Source organism: Mobula birostris, chromosome 7 (assembly GCF_030028105.1).
Source record: "Mobula birostris isolate sMobBir1 chromosome 7, sMobBir1.hap1, whole genome shotgun sequence".
NCBI lineage: Eukaryota > Metazoa > Chordata > Chondrichthyes > Myliobatiformes > Myliobatidae > Mobula > Mobula birostris.
In genome coordinates, this window is record NC_092376.1 from 169,059,445 (window position 1) to 169,077,792 (window position 18,348).

Sequence of the window (18,348 nt, forward strand, 5' to 3'; positions counted from 1 at the left end):
GTCCAGCCATTTGCTACTACCTTGTGTTGGGAACCGTCTCCATGTCCATGCTTTCGCTAGGTAGGTCCGGCTGTTTGCTGCTACCTTGAGTTGAGAACTCTCTCTGTGTTCTGTGTATGAGTCCTGGCCCTACGTCCTGTTTCCAAGGAGGGGTCCCGGCTCTGTGTTCTGCGTTCCTGTCTCCCAAGACCAAGTCAAGGCTTTGGGGTCTCATCCTGTCCTTGTGTCCAGGAGAACCTTGTCCTGCCCAGGCCACGCCTAGTCCTGTCTCCCAAGACCACATCATTTCTTCGTCTAGTTCATGAGTCTGAGCCCGAGTCAAGACCCAGGTTCTCGGTCCTTGTCCAGTCTCTGGTTCGGAGTCCGAACCCAAGCCTCGTCATGTCCTCACCTCAAAGTACCCAAGCCATGTCCAGTCCTGTAACCATGTCATGTCCTCGCCTAGTTACGGGGTCCGAGCCTGAGTCAAGACCCAGGTGTCCAAGCCAGGAGTCCAAGCCCTGGTTGCAAGTTCCTTGAGGTCCCGGTTTCTTAGCCAAGTCCTAGCCCAAGTCTGTTTCCTGTCATGTCCATAACCCTAGTCCTACTCCTGTTCCTAGTACTGTACTTCAATGTCTGTGTCTTGCATTTGGGTCCACTCCCACCAACACCCCCCATATGACACCTATTGAGGAAACATCCTGGTGAACCTCCTCTGTACCTTCTCTCCCGCAGTCTAGTCCTTTCTATGTCTTGGTGATCAAAACTACAGACATGACTCTAGCAATGGTTGAACGTACGAGTCCTGCCGAAGAGATTCGGCCTGAAATATTGACTGTACTTTTTTCAATAGATGCTGCCTGGCTGTCCTCCAGCATTTTGTGTGTGTTGATACAACATTGAAGTATCATAATTTCTTAACTCTTGTAGTCTACAATGAAGGCAAGTACCTTGTATGCTTCCAGCAAATGTTGGAAATCCAAGCAACACACACAACATGCTGGAGGAACTCAACAGGCCAGGCAGCATCTATGGAAAAGAGTATAGTTGACATTTCAGCCTGAGACCCTTCATCAGGACTGATTATACCCCTGAATCCCTCAGTCCTCATCTTTTCGACTAGTTTTCCATGTGAGATCATTATCAATATATTTACTGATTTCCATCAGAACTGCATCACCACCATTGATACACAGAGTTACCTCTTGAAAAACTCAAATTAATCAAATAGAATTGACCCTTTGCACTCCCTTCCAATTGGAGAACCACAGAGACCATGTACAGTATAGATTCCAAGAGTAACTGACAATAATGAGTGCATGGTTGAATTTTCCTACTGACAATCCACGAGCAGGAAATTGCTGACATTGCATTTCATAAAATCTAACTAATTATTTATTTCTATTTATTTATTGATTGAAATACAGTGCAGAATAGACTATTCCCATCCATCCAGTCACACTGCCCAGCAATCCCTGATTTTAAACTTAGCCTTATCACAAGAGAATTTACAATGACCAATTAACCAACCTACTGGAATGTCTTTGGACTATGGGCAGAAATCTGAGCACCTAGAGGAAACCCATGCGATCATGGGGAGAAAGTACAAGCTTACAAACTCCTTACAGACAGCGGTGGGAATTGAACCGAGGTCGCTGCTACTGTAAACCGTTGCGCTAACCACTGCACTACCGTGCATGTAGAAATTAATTTTTAATTCTATGTGCTGAAAACAACACTACATTATACAATTTAATTTCCAGGCTGCAGCACACGAGGAGACATTTTGAGTCCTTGTTAGTTGTTTACAGGGAATACCAATCATTTCAATTATCTCAGTGTTCTCTACCGGGAACTACCACAGCTAAGCCCTATTTCCAGCTCTTGATTAGAGTCAGAGTAATTGATATGGCATGAAAACAGGACTTTCAGTCCAGCTTGTCCGTGTTGACCAAGTTGGCTAACTGGGCTGGTCCCATTTACCTGCATTTGGTTCACATTGTCTACAGTTTTCCTACTTGTGTAACTAACCAATTGACTTTTAAATGAGTGGCGGGGTGGAGATTTATCTCTACCAAAGGAAGTATAAAGTGCTCCTTCCCTCCACTAGCCTGCAGATCACCCTTGGGTAAGATGTAGCACCTGTTTAGCACCTCCCCACCCCAATCAGGGTCACGTGAACCCATTCATTCATTGCTTATGACTCTACAACCATTAGGCTCCTAAACTGGTGTGGATAACTTTATCACCACTACTCTGAATAGATTCTCTGACCAACAGACTCAATTTTAAGGACTCTTTACAGCTCATGTTCTCAGCCTTATTTTTAACTGCACAGTTTGTCTTTTGCACGTAGGTGTTGTCAGTTTTTGTTTTTTGTCATTTTCTTTTCACAAAATGTTATTGCATTTCTTTTTCCCTGTAAACACTGCAAGTAAGTGAATCTCAAGGTAGTATATGGTAACATATATGGACTTTGATAATAGATTTACTTTGAACTTTGATTGGCTTTCCCAGTTCTTAATACTGTGACAACAGCACAGAAGACACTATTCATGTTTATGCTAACTCTGTACTGGAACAACTCACAAACTCCATCCTCTGGCCCCTTCTTATCGGTTTTTGAATGCCTCAACTATATCTGCCTCAACCATTATCAACAAGTAATGAGCTCCAGCAACACACTGCAAGATCTTCTTCATATCCTTTAAATCTCTCCTACTTTCTTTTATATCTGTGACCTGGTCCTTCATCCCTCCAAATAAAATGACCTTGTAGCATTGCACAGTAGACCACTTCAAGTGCACATATAAATAACACAATTGTAGAGGATTTCTTAAACACAGGAGATTCTGCAGATGCTGGAAGTCAAGGGTAACATGCACAAAAATGCTGGAGGAACTCAGCAGGTCAGGCAGTATCTATGGAGAGGAATAAAGAGTTGTCCCTTTGGGCTGAGACCTTTCATCACGACTGGAAAACTCCTTCTCCTCCCTCCACCTTCGTATTGTGGCTTCTTCCTCCTTCCTTTCAAGTCATGATGAAGGGTCTTAACCTGAAATGCTGGCTCCTTATTCCTCTCCAAAGGTGTTGCTTCATCTGCTGATTTCCTCCAGCATAGATGTGTGGTGGACAGTATAACTGACTGGCTGCATCACAGCCTGGTTTTGAAACACCAATGCCCTGGAATGAAAAATCCTACAAGAAGTAGTGGATACAGTCCAGTCCATCCACACAATTGAGCATATCTGTGCAGAGTGTCGCCTCAGGAAGGAAACATCAGGGACCCACACCACCCATGCCATGTTCTCTTCTTGCTACTGCCATCAGGAAGAAGGTACAGGAGGCTCAGGACTCACACCACCAGGTTCAGGAACAATTATTACCCCTCAACCATTAGGCTATCAAGACTCTTGAACCAGAAGGGATAGCTTCATAACTTCACTTGCCCCATCACTGAACTGCTCCCACAACCTCTGGACTCATTTTCAAGTACTCTTCATCTCATATTCCTGATCTTTATTGCTGCTTTATTTTTTTTTTCCTTTTGTATTTGCACTGTATGTTGTCTTTTGCACACTGGTTATCTGTCATATTGATGCATCCTTCATTGATTCGATTGTGGTTATTGGATTTATTGATTATGCCCACAAGAAAATGAATCTGAGGGATATATCCAGTGATATATACATAGAGGATTTCTATGCATCATCAGCGTCGACTGACTTAATTGGAAAACGCATGATTGCAACAAAAAGGCCACCAAGTCCTATTGCTGGTTACTGTGATTGAACTGACTGCTGATTTCTAGCCCGAGCTTTCACATGACCTTTTGTTCACACAAAAAGAATCTTTGAAGATGGGGTGGGGGGCGGGGGGAAGTTAGGTGTCATGTATGAAGTTTACCACAGACAACTCCTGCAGAATGTCTTGTTGGTCCTTTCCATGTATAAGTCAGGGAAATGTAGATCAAGCCATGGGCAAACTTGGAAAAAAAAGCTGAGTTGTTGAATTTGCAGCAATTTGATTTTAATCAGTACTCTAACCAGCTGCAAGTTTTAAACAGCCAAGGTATCACCAGTCATTTTGGTATTTCTGCAGAACAAGTAGTAGCATGTCATTTTTCAAGTGGTTACATTGAACTTCCAGGAAAAGAAACTAAAGCGCTCGTATCTTTGTTTTAAATCTGTTCAGCTGCAATTAATAAATGCAAAGCAATTGATTGCTTAAAGTTCCTGTAAGTTTGTTGGTTCAGCGTTATTGGTCAAAGACACTTGCATATGGGCATTTAAAGGATCCAGAGGGAGATGGGAAGAGTTTGTGTTGTATTAACTCTGGTAAAGATTAGCTGGGTTAATACTCCTATGCTGGAAATTCTATAAAATCATTCTAATTCTTAGTATCAGTTCTTTTTCTTGCACCTTTTAATTAGAACAGCTCCATCTTAAAATTACAATGCATCCAAATTCAGCAGGAATATATCCAAAGGAAAGTCATTAAGGACAATTCTAGAGGATGATTTTCAACCTGTGGGAGTGATATGTTGCCTCTGAGTCTGTCAGCTCCTTATTCCTCATTTTCAAAACCTGCAGGTGAATTCTCCCATCTTATCTTTGCAGAATGGTGAACCAAAGCAATTCTTTGCCACAGACGGCTGTGGAGGTAATTTTTTTGGGTGTATTTAAAGCAGGGGCTGTTAGGTTCTTGATTCGTAAGGGGGTCAAAGGTTATAGGGAGAAGGCAGGAGAATGGGGTTGAGAGGGATATTGCCATCCATGATGTAATGGTGGAGCAGGCTCAAAGGGTTGAATGGTATCATTCTGCTCCGATATCTTATGGGCGAACCACTATCACTAATAGTTTTTGACTCCTTCATAGAGGTGTATAGAGATACAGCATGGTAACTGCTCTTTCAGTCCACTCAGTCATGCTAACTGACCATCATCTACCCATTTTTACACTTATTCACTTTATTTTTCCTACATTCCCATCCAACCCTTCTCCCGACTTCACCTTTCAGCTACACACTAGGAAGGAAGGGAAAGAGTACAAGCTGTAAGGTGATGAGTAAAGTCAAGTGAGTCTTTTATTTTTCTCTTAACTTTTTAAGACAATAGCCAGAAAGAGAGGCAGAAAATGGGATCCTGGAGGACTATGAGCCACAGCATGAAATGCAGCAGTGAAAGGACCAGGAGGGAGAAGGTGATCTCCCGGTGGGCTCCTAACTATTCAGGTAGCTGGTGGTGGAGGGGAAGAATTTGAGTGTGGAGCTCAGGCTCTTGTACCTCCCATCTGATGGTAGTAATGAGAAGAGTGTGTCCCAAGCGGTGAGGAGTTCTAATGATGAGTGCCAACTTCTTGAGGCATTGCCTCGTGAAATGTCCTCAATGGTGGGAAGGGTTATCTCCATGATGGAGCTGTCTGAGTCTATAAACCTCTGCACCTTCTTGCAATCCGTCACATTGGAAATTCCACACCAGGATGTAATACAACCAGTCAGAGTGCTTGCCACCGTACATATATAGAGGCTTGTAAGAGTCTTTGGTGACATACTAAATCTCCTCAAACTCCTAATGACATAGAGCCACTGGTGTGCCGCCGTCTCGATTGCTTCCATGTGTTGGAGCAAGGAGAGATCCTCTGAGATGCTGATGCCCAGGAACCTATAGCTGCTCACCCTTCCCAATGCCAACCCCGTAACGAGGCTGTATGTGTGTGTTCTCCTTCTTGGCCACCCTCTTGCTGTATATGTATCAATTATCAAGACCTCCATTTCATTTTGAATGAAATCTCCAAGCTTTGTCATTCTCCCTTGCAGCCAGTCTCTCTTCTCTGCACCCTTTCTATAGTTTCCACAGCATTCCTGCAGTGAGGTGACCAGAACTGAGCACAGTACTCCAAGTGGGGTCTGACCAGGGTCCTATAAGGCTGTAACATTACCTCTCAGCTCTTAAACTCAATTAAACTGGTTGATGAAGGCCAATGCACCATATACCTTCTTAACCACAGAGTCAACCTGCACAGCTGCTTTGAGTGTCCAATGGACTCAGACCCCAAGATCCCTGTGATCCTTCACACTGCCAAGAGTCTTACCATATGTTGCTATGTTTCTATGAAACACAGGGAGAACATGCAAAGTCCACACTGGCTGCAACAGTGACTAAGATTGAACCCGGGTCTCTGGAACTTTGAGGTGGTAGCTGTACATTGTGCAAGACTGCACAATTTAAATGAGGGTTATTGCCTCCAGTGAAGGCTGTGGAGGCCAAGTCTCTGGATGCTTTCAAAAAAGAGATGGATAGAGCTCTTAAAGATAGTGGAATCAAAGGTTATGGGGATAAGGCAGGAACTGGATACTGATAGTGGATGATCAGCCATGATCATAGTGAATGGCGGTGCAGGCTCAAAGGGCCGAATGGCCTACTCCTGCACCTATTGTCTATTGTCTATATTGTCTTCCATGACACCCATCTTATGGTGTGCAATAACTGTCATGTGGAGCACATCGTTAAGCTCACATTCTTGCGGCATATCAGTGTTACAGCAGATGCACTGAACTGAGCATTGCTCAGGATATCTTGCTAGGAAACCCACAAGTTCCACTTTAACACATCTTTCTTATCGTGTCTGTTGAGTCTTTTGCTCTGCTTGCATAAGCAATTCAGCAGAGTTAGCTCTACAATGAGAACATCCTTCACCGGAGGCAATAACCCTCATTTAAACTGTACAGTCTTGCACAATGTACAGCTACCACCTCAAGGTTCCAGAGACCCGGGTTCAATCTTAGTCACTGTTGCAGCCAGTGTGGACTTTGCACATTCTTCCTGTGTTTCATAGAAACATAGCAACATATTAATGGTAAGACTCTTGGCAGTGTGAAGGATCACAGGGATCTTGGGGTCTGAGTCCATTGGACACTCAAAGCAACTGTGCAGGTTGACTCTGTGGTTAAGAAGGCATATGGTGCATTGGCCTTCATCAACCAGTTTAATTGAGTTTAAGAGCCGAGAGGTAATGTTACAGTCTTATAGGACCCTGGTCAGACCCCACTTGGAGTACTGTGCTCAGTTCTGGTCACCTTTACTGCAGGAAGGATGTGGAAACTATAGAAAGGGTGAAGAGAAGATTTACAAGGATGTTGCCTGGATTGGGGAGCATGCCTTAGGTTGAGTCAACTTGGCCTTTTCTCCTTGGAGCGGCACAGGATGAGAGGCGACCTGATAGAGGTGTATAAGACGATGAGAAGCATTGATTATGTGGATAGTCAGAGGATTTTTCCCAGGGCTGAAAAGGCTAACACGAGAGGGCACAGATTTAAGGTGCTTAGAAGTAGGTACAGAGGAGGTGTCAGGGGTAAGATTTTTATGCAGAGAGTGGTGAGTGCGTGGAATGGGCTGCCAGCGATGGTGGTGGAGGTGGATATGATAAGATTTTTTAAGAGACTCCAGGATAGGTACATGGAACTTAGAAAAATAGAGGGCTACGGGTAACCTTCGGTAATTCCTAAGTAAGTACATGTTCGGCACAGCATTGTGGGCCGAGGGACATGTATTGTGCTGTAGGTTTTCTATGTTACGGGGAAAAGACAAGAGAAGGAGGTTTAGATGGATAATACATCAGCCATGTTGGAATGGCAGAGCAGACTCGATGGGCTGAATGGCCTAATTCTGCCCCTACATCTTGTAGTCTTCTAATATTGTAAATATGGGAACCACAGTTATCCCTGATCACTGTATCTTGATTCTGTGCAATTTTGCTTCTGCAGCTATTTCATATTCAAATTCAATAACCACAACATACAGAGATTCTATGCTGTCAGAACACTCACAACTTACATTTTTTTATATACGGCACCTTCCTTGAAGTCATCCAACATCATTTTGTTTAGAAGATATTTGACTAACAATGTTCTGCCATAATTCCATGGGTTGTCCTCTCTGCTGTATGCTTCCTTCTAGCTTCTGATCCCTTCCTTTCCAGTCATGATGAAAGGTCTTGGCCACATACCTTTTTCCCCAACTATTTTCTGAATTCTGAATTCTTGCCACCTCTGTTCACCGTGTTTGCAACCCCTCTCCAGCCATAATTGTGATTTGTCCACAATTGCTGTTAACACGCTTACTAGGTCAACAATGCAGTGATACATTGTCTTAATGAAGGGTCTCAGCCTGAAGTGTTAACTGTTTATTCCTCTCCACGGATGCTGCCTGACCTGCTGAGTTCCTCCAGCATTTTGTGTGTATTGCTGTGTGCTACATCACCTTCTCTCCAGCTGGTCATGTCGCTTGTACCACTTTCCTGAGCAATGGTTTCTCCTTCCCATGGCCCATCTGAAATTGCCACTCACTCTCAAATACCATTTGCAATACAGAGGAAATTCTACAATCCTCTCAATCATCAAGTGCCCCCACATTAAACATAAGTGATGGCAGCATCCACTCTTACATTTGTAGCTTCCTAAATTTATCATGATTACTGTATCCTGCAACATCCCATTTCTCTACTATAAAGTGGAGGCTAGAGATTGACTTTGAGGACTGTCCATGTGTGTGGTGGGTGGGAGGGAGGAAAGGATGCTTTGTTGTTGTTGTTTTGTTGCTTGCTGTGTTCTCTTTTCTGGTGTTCTCTCTTATACTCCACATAATTTTGTAATCCTTTATCAAATCTCTCCTCATTCTCCTTCACTCCTAAGTCCTAACCTATTCAAACTTTCCCTATAACTCTGGTCCTCAAGTCCCAGCAACATTCTTGTAAATTAATTCTATAATGTTTCAATCTTAACAATATCTTTCCTGTATTTCCCTTTATCAAACAAGGGAAGTTAATGATGTGGCAGACTGGGAGCACTTTGGCTCTAGTGACCATAATTCAATTAGTTTTCAGATAATGAAGGTCAGGTTCATAAATTGGGCTTCTAAACTGAAGCAAGGCTACCTCTGGAGGAATTAGACGGGAATCTAGTCAAAGTCTTTTGGGTGTGCCTGCCTGAAAGGAAAGGGATAAATGGCAAGTGGGTGGCTTTTAAGAGTGAGATAGTAAGTGTCCAGCAGCATCTGTTAGGGTGAAGGTTAAACTGGCAAGTATTTGGAACCTTGGATGAGGAGAGATACTGAAGTTATGGTCAGGAAAAAGAAAGAAACAAGAGGTCAGGATTGAGCAAATTGCTTTATGATAATAAAATGATTAAGCATACTCTTAAGGGGTAATTCGGAGGGCAAAGGTTGGGCATGAAATGGACTTCAGAGGTAAGGTTAAAGAAAATCCCAAGAGGTTCTATAACTATATTATGAGTAAAAGACTGGCTAGGGAGAAAGTAAGTTCCCTAAGCAGGTCTACTTATGACCTGAGTCGCCAGAAACGGGTGCGATTTTTAATGAATATTTCTCCTTGGTGTCTAGTGAGGAAGCAATCATTTTTCATTGAGGTAAGAAAGATAAACTCACTGGAATTTAGAAGAATGCATGGGGATCTCAGTGAAATCTGCCGAATGTTGAGAGGACGAGATGGGGTGGATGTGGAAAGGATGTTTCCTATGGTAGGTGTATCCAGAACTAGAGGGCACAGCCTCAAAATTGACGGGTGACCTTCTAGAAAAGAGGCAAGGAAGAATTTTTTAGCCAGAGGGTAGTGAATCTGTGGAATGCTCTGCCACAGTCTGTGGTGGAGGCCAAGTCCGTGGGTATACTTAACGCGAAAATTGATTGCCTTGACTAATCAAGAAACTTCAAAGGACATGGCGAGAGGTAGGTATGTGGGATAGAGTGGGATCTGTGATCAGCCATAATGGAATAGCAGAGCAGTCTTATGTCTTATCGATACAAGTGGAGATGTTTTGGAGGACATTCATATTACCAGGGACAAGGTACTTGAAGCCTTACTGTACATTAAGGTGAATAAATCCCTGGGGCCTAACCAAGATATCCTTGGAATTTGGGGGGTGCTCGAGAGGAAATTGTAGAGGCTCTTGTACAGATGCTTGCTTCATTGTGGTGAAGTTCTGAAGATTGGAATGTGGCTAATATTGTCCCTTGTTTAAAAATGGTTGCAAAGCCAAGCCAGGGAACAAGAGACAGATCAACCTGACGTCAATAGCGGGGAGGTTGCTGGAGGGGATTCTGAGGGACAAGTTCAATAAGCATTTCGATAGACAGTCTATTTAGGAAAAGCCATCATGGCTTTGCACGTGGGAAATAGTGCTTGACAAACCTTTTAAAGATTTTTTAAAGTAGTAACCAAGAAAGGGTTGACCTTAGAGCTGTATAAAGTTGTGAAGGGCATAAGTAGAGTGAATGCAGAGCATTTTTTGCAAGTTTTGATTTTTCCAAAATCGCAAAAATATCAGCTTAGATTTAAGAAGGGCAAGATTTAAAAGGGACCTGAGCAGCACCTGTTTTCACACAGAAGATGAGTATATGGAATGAGCTGTCAAAGGAAGTGACTGAGGTAGGTACAATAGTATCACGGGTGGTGGGCTGGAGACACATCTCTTCCAAAGGAGTTGTGAAGGTGCTCCTTCCCTCTGCTGGCCTGCAGGTCACCTTTGGGTAGGGTGCAAGGTCATGTGAAGCCTTGGGAGAAGGTGCTGGATGGTCGTATCATCACCCTGGTGCATATACAAATTCTGGTTATGCGACCACTGCCACCAGGAAGACTATCTCTGAAGTGTATTGATAATGGCTGTGGCCACCCATATTGTAAGGACACTGGCCAGAAGAAGGCAATGGGAAACCACTTCTGTAGAAAAATTCACAAAGGAAAATCATGGTCATAGAAAGACCATGATCAGCCATGTCATATGACACAGCACATAATGAAGACAATAGTATCATTTAAGCAGCACTTGGATAAACACATGGAGAGGCAGGGCTTAAGGGGATATTGGCCAAACAAAGGAAATTGGGACTAGCTGTGTGGGCGCCGTGGACAGCATGAACGCAGGACGAAGGGTTTGTATCTATGCTACATTGTTCTATGACTGTATGATTCTAATCAACATAATCAGAAATGCGTCTTAGTAAAACCAGGACTAGCTTTCAAATCATTCTGTGCTGGTCTTCCAATGAGGATTAAATGTCTTATGATAAGATGAAATTGCCCAATGCCAAATCAGTAAGATAATTTGCAATTTTATACATTCAATAATGATCATCAATATATATCTTGTGCATAGCTATGCAAACTTCCAACATCTCCCACAGTCTGGATACTGTACTGTGCTTTGAATTACAGTGACAGACTGAACCTTAGGCAAACATGATAGTTTGAACAAGCATCATATATAGTCTGGTCAGTATCCTAACATCAAAACAATGCTTATTAGTACAAGGACACTTTCACAGTTAAAGTCTTATTGGTCAATAAAAATGAAAGTCTGCAGAGATTAGAGAGTCAGGAAAAATTCAGAGTTGATTTACTGAATTATTAACATCCTTTCCATTGATAATAATGGCTGGTCGACTGCATTCAGGCGGTAAACCACTCAGATTATTCATTATTTATCAATATCAATACATGCATTGATGCCAATTAGCACATTTATTTGACTAACAGAATTACTGTACATAATCTTATGGTCTGAATGCAGCTCTTAACTTTATTTCCTTATCTCTCCACTTAAATTCAACCGAAGTAGTGGACCTCCTTTCCCCTGGAGTTAAAGTGAAGAGTGAAAGAAAACAGCTCAAAAGGTTAATCACCGAAGTGAGTGGAGAGACCATGCTGGACTAGCTGAAAACCATACGGAAATGGATAATCTGTCACCGCTGGAGATAGCTAGAAATCATGAAAACCAGAATCCCTCATACTGTCAGATTCACAGCTCCTACCAATCGTGTCTTTGATCAATTGTGTCTCGTCCCGTGCAGACAAAATAAACAATTATTAAAGCCAAATCATAATGAGTACCTCAAGCAAACTTCTGATTTGGAACAATTAAGAAATGAAACTAATTGAATTTTGTCTTCAAAGTGCTGATACAAGAGTAATGATACCCTTCTTCACTACGGAATTCTACTCTTCATCAATATGTTTTGATATTTATGTTGCAATTAAAATGACATTTGGAAAATGGTGCTTTGTCTTATACTGAAAATCTCCCCCTACTTGCACCCTTCCTAACCCGGACTCGTTCCCTCTGATACACTATATTTGGCCCTTGGTAGTCTCCCATAAAATCACTTTCTGTATTGCTTTTCATGATGTTTTCCAAAGATTCCCAGAAGCCCATTCCTCTAACCAACCTTTGGCCATCCCACCCCTTCATACTTGCATTGATGTCTACCTGCCCCAAATGTGCTGTAAATGCACTCGCTACAAATGGAGACGTCACACATTGGCCTTTGGAAAACAAGTCAGAGGAATTTAGTAGACCAACTACGTACAGGATTAATAACAAAGAGAAAATACCAATATTGGATGACGTAGGGAAATACAGGAACATCTTCCATTTATGAAAACATTTACAGTTCATAGAATAGCATGGTGCTTTAGTAGGTTGATGTAGAGTGGAGAAGTTACATGCGTGTCATAGAGTGTGATCAATTTTCTACATATTTTAAATGAACTGACAGTAACATGGACAGGCTCTCTTCTTGTTATGCTTGATGTTCAATCACAAAACAGGAACATTTACCCTTTGGTTTGACTCCTGTTGGGTAGCACAAGAAGTCATGAAGATAAACTGGACAGGTGTGGAATAAAGGGGATTAGCTTACATGCTGACCCAATCCAGTACCAAGCATCCTTCCTACCAACTGACCATCACGTATACTTACATAATTTAAAAAAGTAGCAAGACGATTTCCAGTGCCTAATTCTTTGAAAGCATCCTGTTCCTCTTTCTACAAAATGAAATCAGAATGAATACACACAAGCTAAGAGCTCACACCCTGGGCGAGCACTCATGGGTACTTACATAATTTAAATATGTAGCTAGTCTATTCCCCTCCGTCGCAAGGTTGCGGTCGAACGGACGCTGCAACAGATTTTGTTTAAAAGAAAAATTTATCCTAGATTTCTTCCCATTAATGATTGCAAACAGCTGTGCTTGTCAACTGCTTACACTGCACAACTCCTGTCAAAGTTGTTTTTTTGAACTTTTGTCCTGTTTTGAAATACCATTACATTTGTGGATTTACTGTTGATATACAACACAGATGTAAGCATCTTGTCAAAGACAATAGGAGTTCTTTCTCCAAGGTCTCAGATGTTAACCAAGGAATAAATTTGGAGGTACTCAGAATAAAAGTCACCAGGGTCAAATCAATCTACTTGCATGGAGAGAAATTTCATGCCAACTTTCACAGGGATTTGTACGGGAACCAGGCATTGAATTAGGACAATGTATCAGAGGCATCACAGCTCAGTAACAGGATAGAAGCATAGTCATTGGTAAGATCTCCGCAGTCCGTATTCCATACTGTGATCCGCTCAGATAATGAACCATAGCAGATGATTCGGTGCACTCTTATTTGTTCCGGCTTAACATCTTTACCTTGTTTGGATAGATTTTCTTTTCTATCCATTCACATTGAATGTTTAAGGATTATGAGCACCAGAATCACAATTAGAACGCCAGCAAATTACAGCTCAAAGTTTTAGGCTACGTCCACACTGGACCGGATAAATTCGTAACCGAAGCTTTTTCTCTTCGTTTTGACCCTCCGTCCACACTGAAACGGCATCTTTCTCCCCTAAAATGGAGCTTTTCTAAATCGTTCTACAGAGTGTTTAAATCTGAAAACGCCGGCTGGGCGTTGTAGTGTGTACGGGGTAATGGGAGGTTTTAAAAAACCTGTCGTCCCTTTCATCGGTGAAGAGACTATGGGTGTAGGAAATGTTTCCAGGGTGACCCCTCTGTGGGAGTGGGGGAGATGTTGGTGGGGCCACCCGGGGGTCTGTGTGTCCTTATGTGTAGTTACTGTAAAAGGATTATTATTTTATTATTATTTTAAAAGGATTAAAAGTATTATATATATATATATATATGAATGCATGGAATATAAGAAATAAAGAGGATGATCTTGAGGCTCAGTTAGAAATTGGCAAGTATGATATTGTGGGAATAGCAGAGACATGGCTGCAAGAGGACCAGGGCTGGGAAATGAATATTCAGGGGTATACGTCCTATCGAAAGGACAGACAGGTTAGCAGAGGGGGTGGGGTGGCTCTGTTGGTGAGGAATGAAATTCAATCACTTGCGAGGGGGGACATAGAATCAGGAGATGTAGAGCCAGTATGGATAGAACTGAGAAATTGTAAGGGCAGAAAGACCCTGATGGGAGTTATCTACAGCCCCCCCGAACAGTAGTCTGGGTATAGGGTGCAAGTTAAATCAAGAGTTAAAATTGGCATGTCGCAAAGGTAATTCTACAGTTGTTATGGGGGATTTCAACATGCAGGTAGACTGGGAAAATCAGGTTGGTATTGGACCCCAAGAAAGGGAGTTTGTGGGATGCCTCAGAGATGGATTCTTAGAGCAGCTTGTATTAGAGCCTACCTGGGAGAAGGCAATTCTGGATTTAGTGTTGTGTAATGAGCCAGATTTGATAAGGGAACTCGAGGTAAAGGAGCCATTAGGAGGTAGTGACCATAATATGGTAAGTTTTAATCTACAATTTGAGAGGGAGAAGGGAAGATTGAAAGTGTCAGTATTACAGTTGAACAAAGGGGACTATGGACCCATGAGGAAGAAGCTGGCCACAGTTGACTGGAAAGATACCCTAGCAGGGATGACAGTGGAACAACAATGGCAGGTATTTCTGGGAATAATACAGAAGGTGCAGGATCAGTTCATTCCAAAGAGGAAGAAAGATTCTAAGGGGAGTAAGGGGTGACCGTGGATGACAAGGGAAGTTAAGGACAGTATAAAAATAAAAGAGAGTAAGTATAACATAGCAAGGATGAGTGGGAAGCCAGAGGACTGGGAGACTTTTAAGGAGCAACAGAAGATAACTAAAAAGACAATATGGGGGAAAAAGATGATGTACGAAGGTAAGCTAGCCAAGAATATAAAGGAGGATAGTAAAAGCTTCTTTAGGTATGTGAAGAGGAACAAAATAGTTAAGACCAAAGTTGGGCCCTTGAAGACAGAAACGGGTGAAATTATTATGGGGAACAAGGAAATGGCAGACAAGCTGAACAGGTACTCTGGATCTGTCTTCACTAGGGAAGACACAAACAATCTCCCAGATGTAATAGTGGCCAGAGGACCTAAGGTAACAGAGAAACTGAAGGAAATTTGCATCAGGCAGAAAATGGTGTTGGGTAAACTGATGGGACTGAAGGCTGATAAATCCCCAGGGCCTGATGGTCTGCATCCCAGGGTACTTAAGGAGGTGGCTCTAGAAATCGTGGATGCATTGGTAATCATTTTCCAATGTTCTATAGATTCAGGATCACTTCCTGCGGATTGGAGGGTAGCTAATGTTATACCACTTTTTAAGAAAGGAGGGAGAGAGAAAACAGGCAATTATAGACCAGTTAGTCTGACATCAGTTGTGGGGAAGATGCTGGAATCAATTCTAAAAGATGAAATAGTGGCATATTTGGATAGCAGTGGCAGGATAGGTCTGAGTCAACATAGATTTACGAAGGAGAAATCGTGCTTGACTAATCTTCTGGAATTTTTTGAGGATATCGCTATGAAAATGGACATGGGAAAGCCAGTGGATGTAGTGTACCTGGACTTTCAGAAAGCCTTTGATAAGGTCCCACATAGGAGGTTAGTGTGCAAAATTAGAGCAAATGGTATTGGGGGTAGGGTACTGACATGGATAGAAAATTGGTTGGCAGACAGGAAACAAAGAGTAGGGATTAATGGGTCCTTTTCAGAATGGCAGGCAGTGACTAGTGGGGTACCACAAGGCTCGGTGCTGGGACCGCAGCTATTTACAATATATATTAATGATTTAGATGAAGGGATTAAAAGTAACATTAGCAAATTTGCAGATGACACAAAGCTGGGTGGCAGTGCGAAATGTGAAGAGGATGTTATGAGAATGCAGGGTGACTTGGACAGGTTGGGTGAGTGGGCAGATGCATGGCAGATGCAGTTTAATGTGGATAAATGTGAGGTTATCCACTTTGGTGGTAAGAACAGGAAGGCAGATTACTATCTGAATGGTGTCAAGTTAGGAACAGGGGAAGTACAACGAGATCTCGGTGTCCTTGTTCATCAGTCACTGAAAGTAAGCATGTAGGTACAGCAGGCAGTGAAGAAAGCTAATGGCATGTTGGCCTTCATAACAAGGGGAGTTGAGTATAGGAGCAAAGAGGTCCTTCTGCTGTTGTACTGGGCCCTGGTGAGACCACACCTGGAGTACTGTGTACAGTTTTGGTCTCCATTCTAGCTATTGAGGGAGTGCAGTGTAGGTTCACAAAGTTAATTCTCAGGATGGTGGGACTGTCATATGTTGAAAGATTGGAGCGACTGGGGTTGTATACACTGGAATTTAGAAGGATGAGAGCGGATCTGATTGAAACATATAAGATTATTAAGGGATTGGACACGCTAGAGGCAGGAAACATGTTCCGGATGTTGGGGGAGTCCAGAACCAGAGGCCACAGTTTAAGAATAAGGGGTAGGCAATTTAGAATGGAGTTGAGGAAAAACTTTTTCACACGGAGGGTTGTGGTTCTGTGGAATGCTCTGCCTCAGAAGGCAGTGGAGGCCAGTTCTCTGGATTGTTTCAAGAAAGAGTTAGATAGAGCTCTTAAAGATAGCGGAGTGAAGGGATATGGGGAGAAGGCGGGAAAAGGGTACTGATTGTGGATGATCAGCCATGATCACAGTGAATGGTGGTGCTGGCTCGAAGGGCTGAATGGCCTACTCCTGCACCTATTGTCTATTGTCTATTACTGTCATGGCTGTGAGGCTGGTATTGTGGTGGTGAAAAGTACTGGGGGGGAGCCATCATATTCCTCATCACTGCAAATCCCTCTGTAACAGAGTTAGTCAGTTTTTCAATGTTCGTCGTCAGCCGGGTCATACTGTCCATGAACTTCCTGTCGGTTGCCTCCATACGCTCCAGTATTTTTTTTAATTTAAAGTCCTCCTGCACAAGAGCCAACAGCTGTCCATCGTTTGGCATTTTGCTTTTAAGTTTTTCTAGTCTGTAACTGGACAAACACTCACCAAGTATACCGTTCCCTCTTCGCTTGTTTTCTGTATATGTGTCCTGCGCATGCCCAGTAGGAGGAGATTTGCCCAAATACCTGTTTTAATGTGGATGGAGGTATTTTCAAAAACGCCTGGTGTGGACGCCTATTGTTTTTACATGAAACTGGCATTTTCAAAATTATCCGGTCTAGTGTGGACGTAGCCTTAGTTAACCATCTGCTAGGAACATAGGCCAGTATTTGAAAGCTGGACTGGAGGAGTTAAGGGCACCCAGGACTGACTCTGCAAATCCAATGACTCTCTCAGTCTCCTAGAGCACTGTTTTAACTCATCATTTCACTATATTCTGACAATAATGAAGGCAGCTGATCAGCAATCAGGTTCTCTTTTTATAAAATGCCTTATTCAACTCAATGATGGCCAAGGCAGCCAGGACATGGATTGTATATCTTTCCTTTATAGAGCCCAGACATTTCCTGGACACAAATGCAATGGGATAACATGATTATTTTTGATAACAGCAGTTTATTTTCAAGGTCTCTAGAGGGTTTTTCTGTAAATCTTAAATATTCCTGCTGGGACTGAAAATCTAGATGGAATATATCCAGAATAACAGCTTCTTTCCCAATATAATTCTATAGCTAGAGAGCTCAAAAAGACAAAAATGTACTTTCCAGAGTAGTTTAAAAAAGTACTTAAATGTACTTTTCAGGTACTTTAACTTAAAAAAAGAGTACTCAAAGCAAATGTTTCATTGAATAACTGGAAGAAGATGGGAAAATGAATGTATCTGATGTTTCTTCTGGCTATTCCAGAGGACTGAAATGGTTAGTACCAAAACAGATTCTCAGGTGGCGCATTCTGGATATATGCATGATACTGTATCTTGCCAACACAGATGAACAACACTATTTCATTGTTTTATTTTAACGAGCAACAATAGATGAGACTTGTTGAGACAAAGACAAGTATTGAAAAGGAGGCTTTATAATTAATTCAGAGTTCAGCAGAGGAGGACAAAGGGCTTAATTAGGAAGGGGAAAAAAGATTATGAGAGAAAACTGGCAGGGAACATAAAAACGGACTGTAAAAGCTTTTATAGGTATGTAAAAAGGAAAAGACTGGTAAAGACAAATGTAGGTCCCCTGCAGACAGAAACGGGTGAATTGATTATGGGGAGCAAGGACATGGCAGACCAATTGAATAATTACTTTGGTTCTGTCTTCACTAAGGAGGATATAAATAATCTT

The 18,348-nt window shown here is 42.3% G+C and overlaps 1 protein-coding gene across 9 annotated transcripts in view; it reads right to left on the bottom strand.

The window, feature by feature from the left end:
* LOC140200565 (prolyl 4-hydroxylase subunit alpha-2-like) overlaps positions 1 to 18,348 on the bottom strand; it is a 159,940-nt gene that overhangs the window by 19,548 nt on the left and 122,044 nt on the right. For 6 of the 9 annotated variants that reach the window (XM_072264075.1, XM_072264077.1, XM_072264070.1 and 3 more), the window contains one exon: positions 12,753 to 12,818. The exons of 1 other annotated variant lie outside the window; for it this stretch is intronic. In XM_072264075.1, coding sequence (XP_072120176.1) covers positions 12,753 to 12,818 — 66 coding nt within the window. Of the gene's footprint in view, positions 1 to 12,752; positions 12,819 to 12,892; positions 12,953 to 18,348 lie in introns of all 9 variants that reach the window. 2 more of the 9 variants (XM_072264078.1, XM_072264071.1) reach the window with 1 other exon arrangement.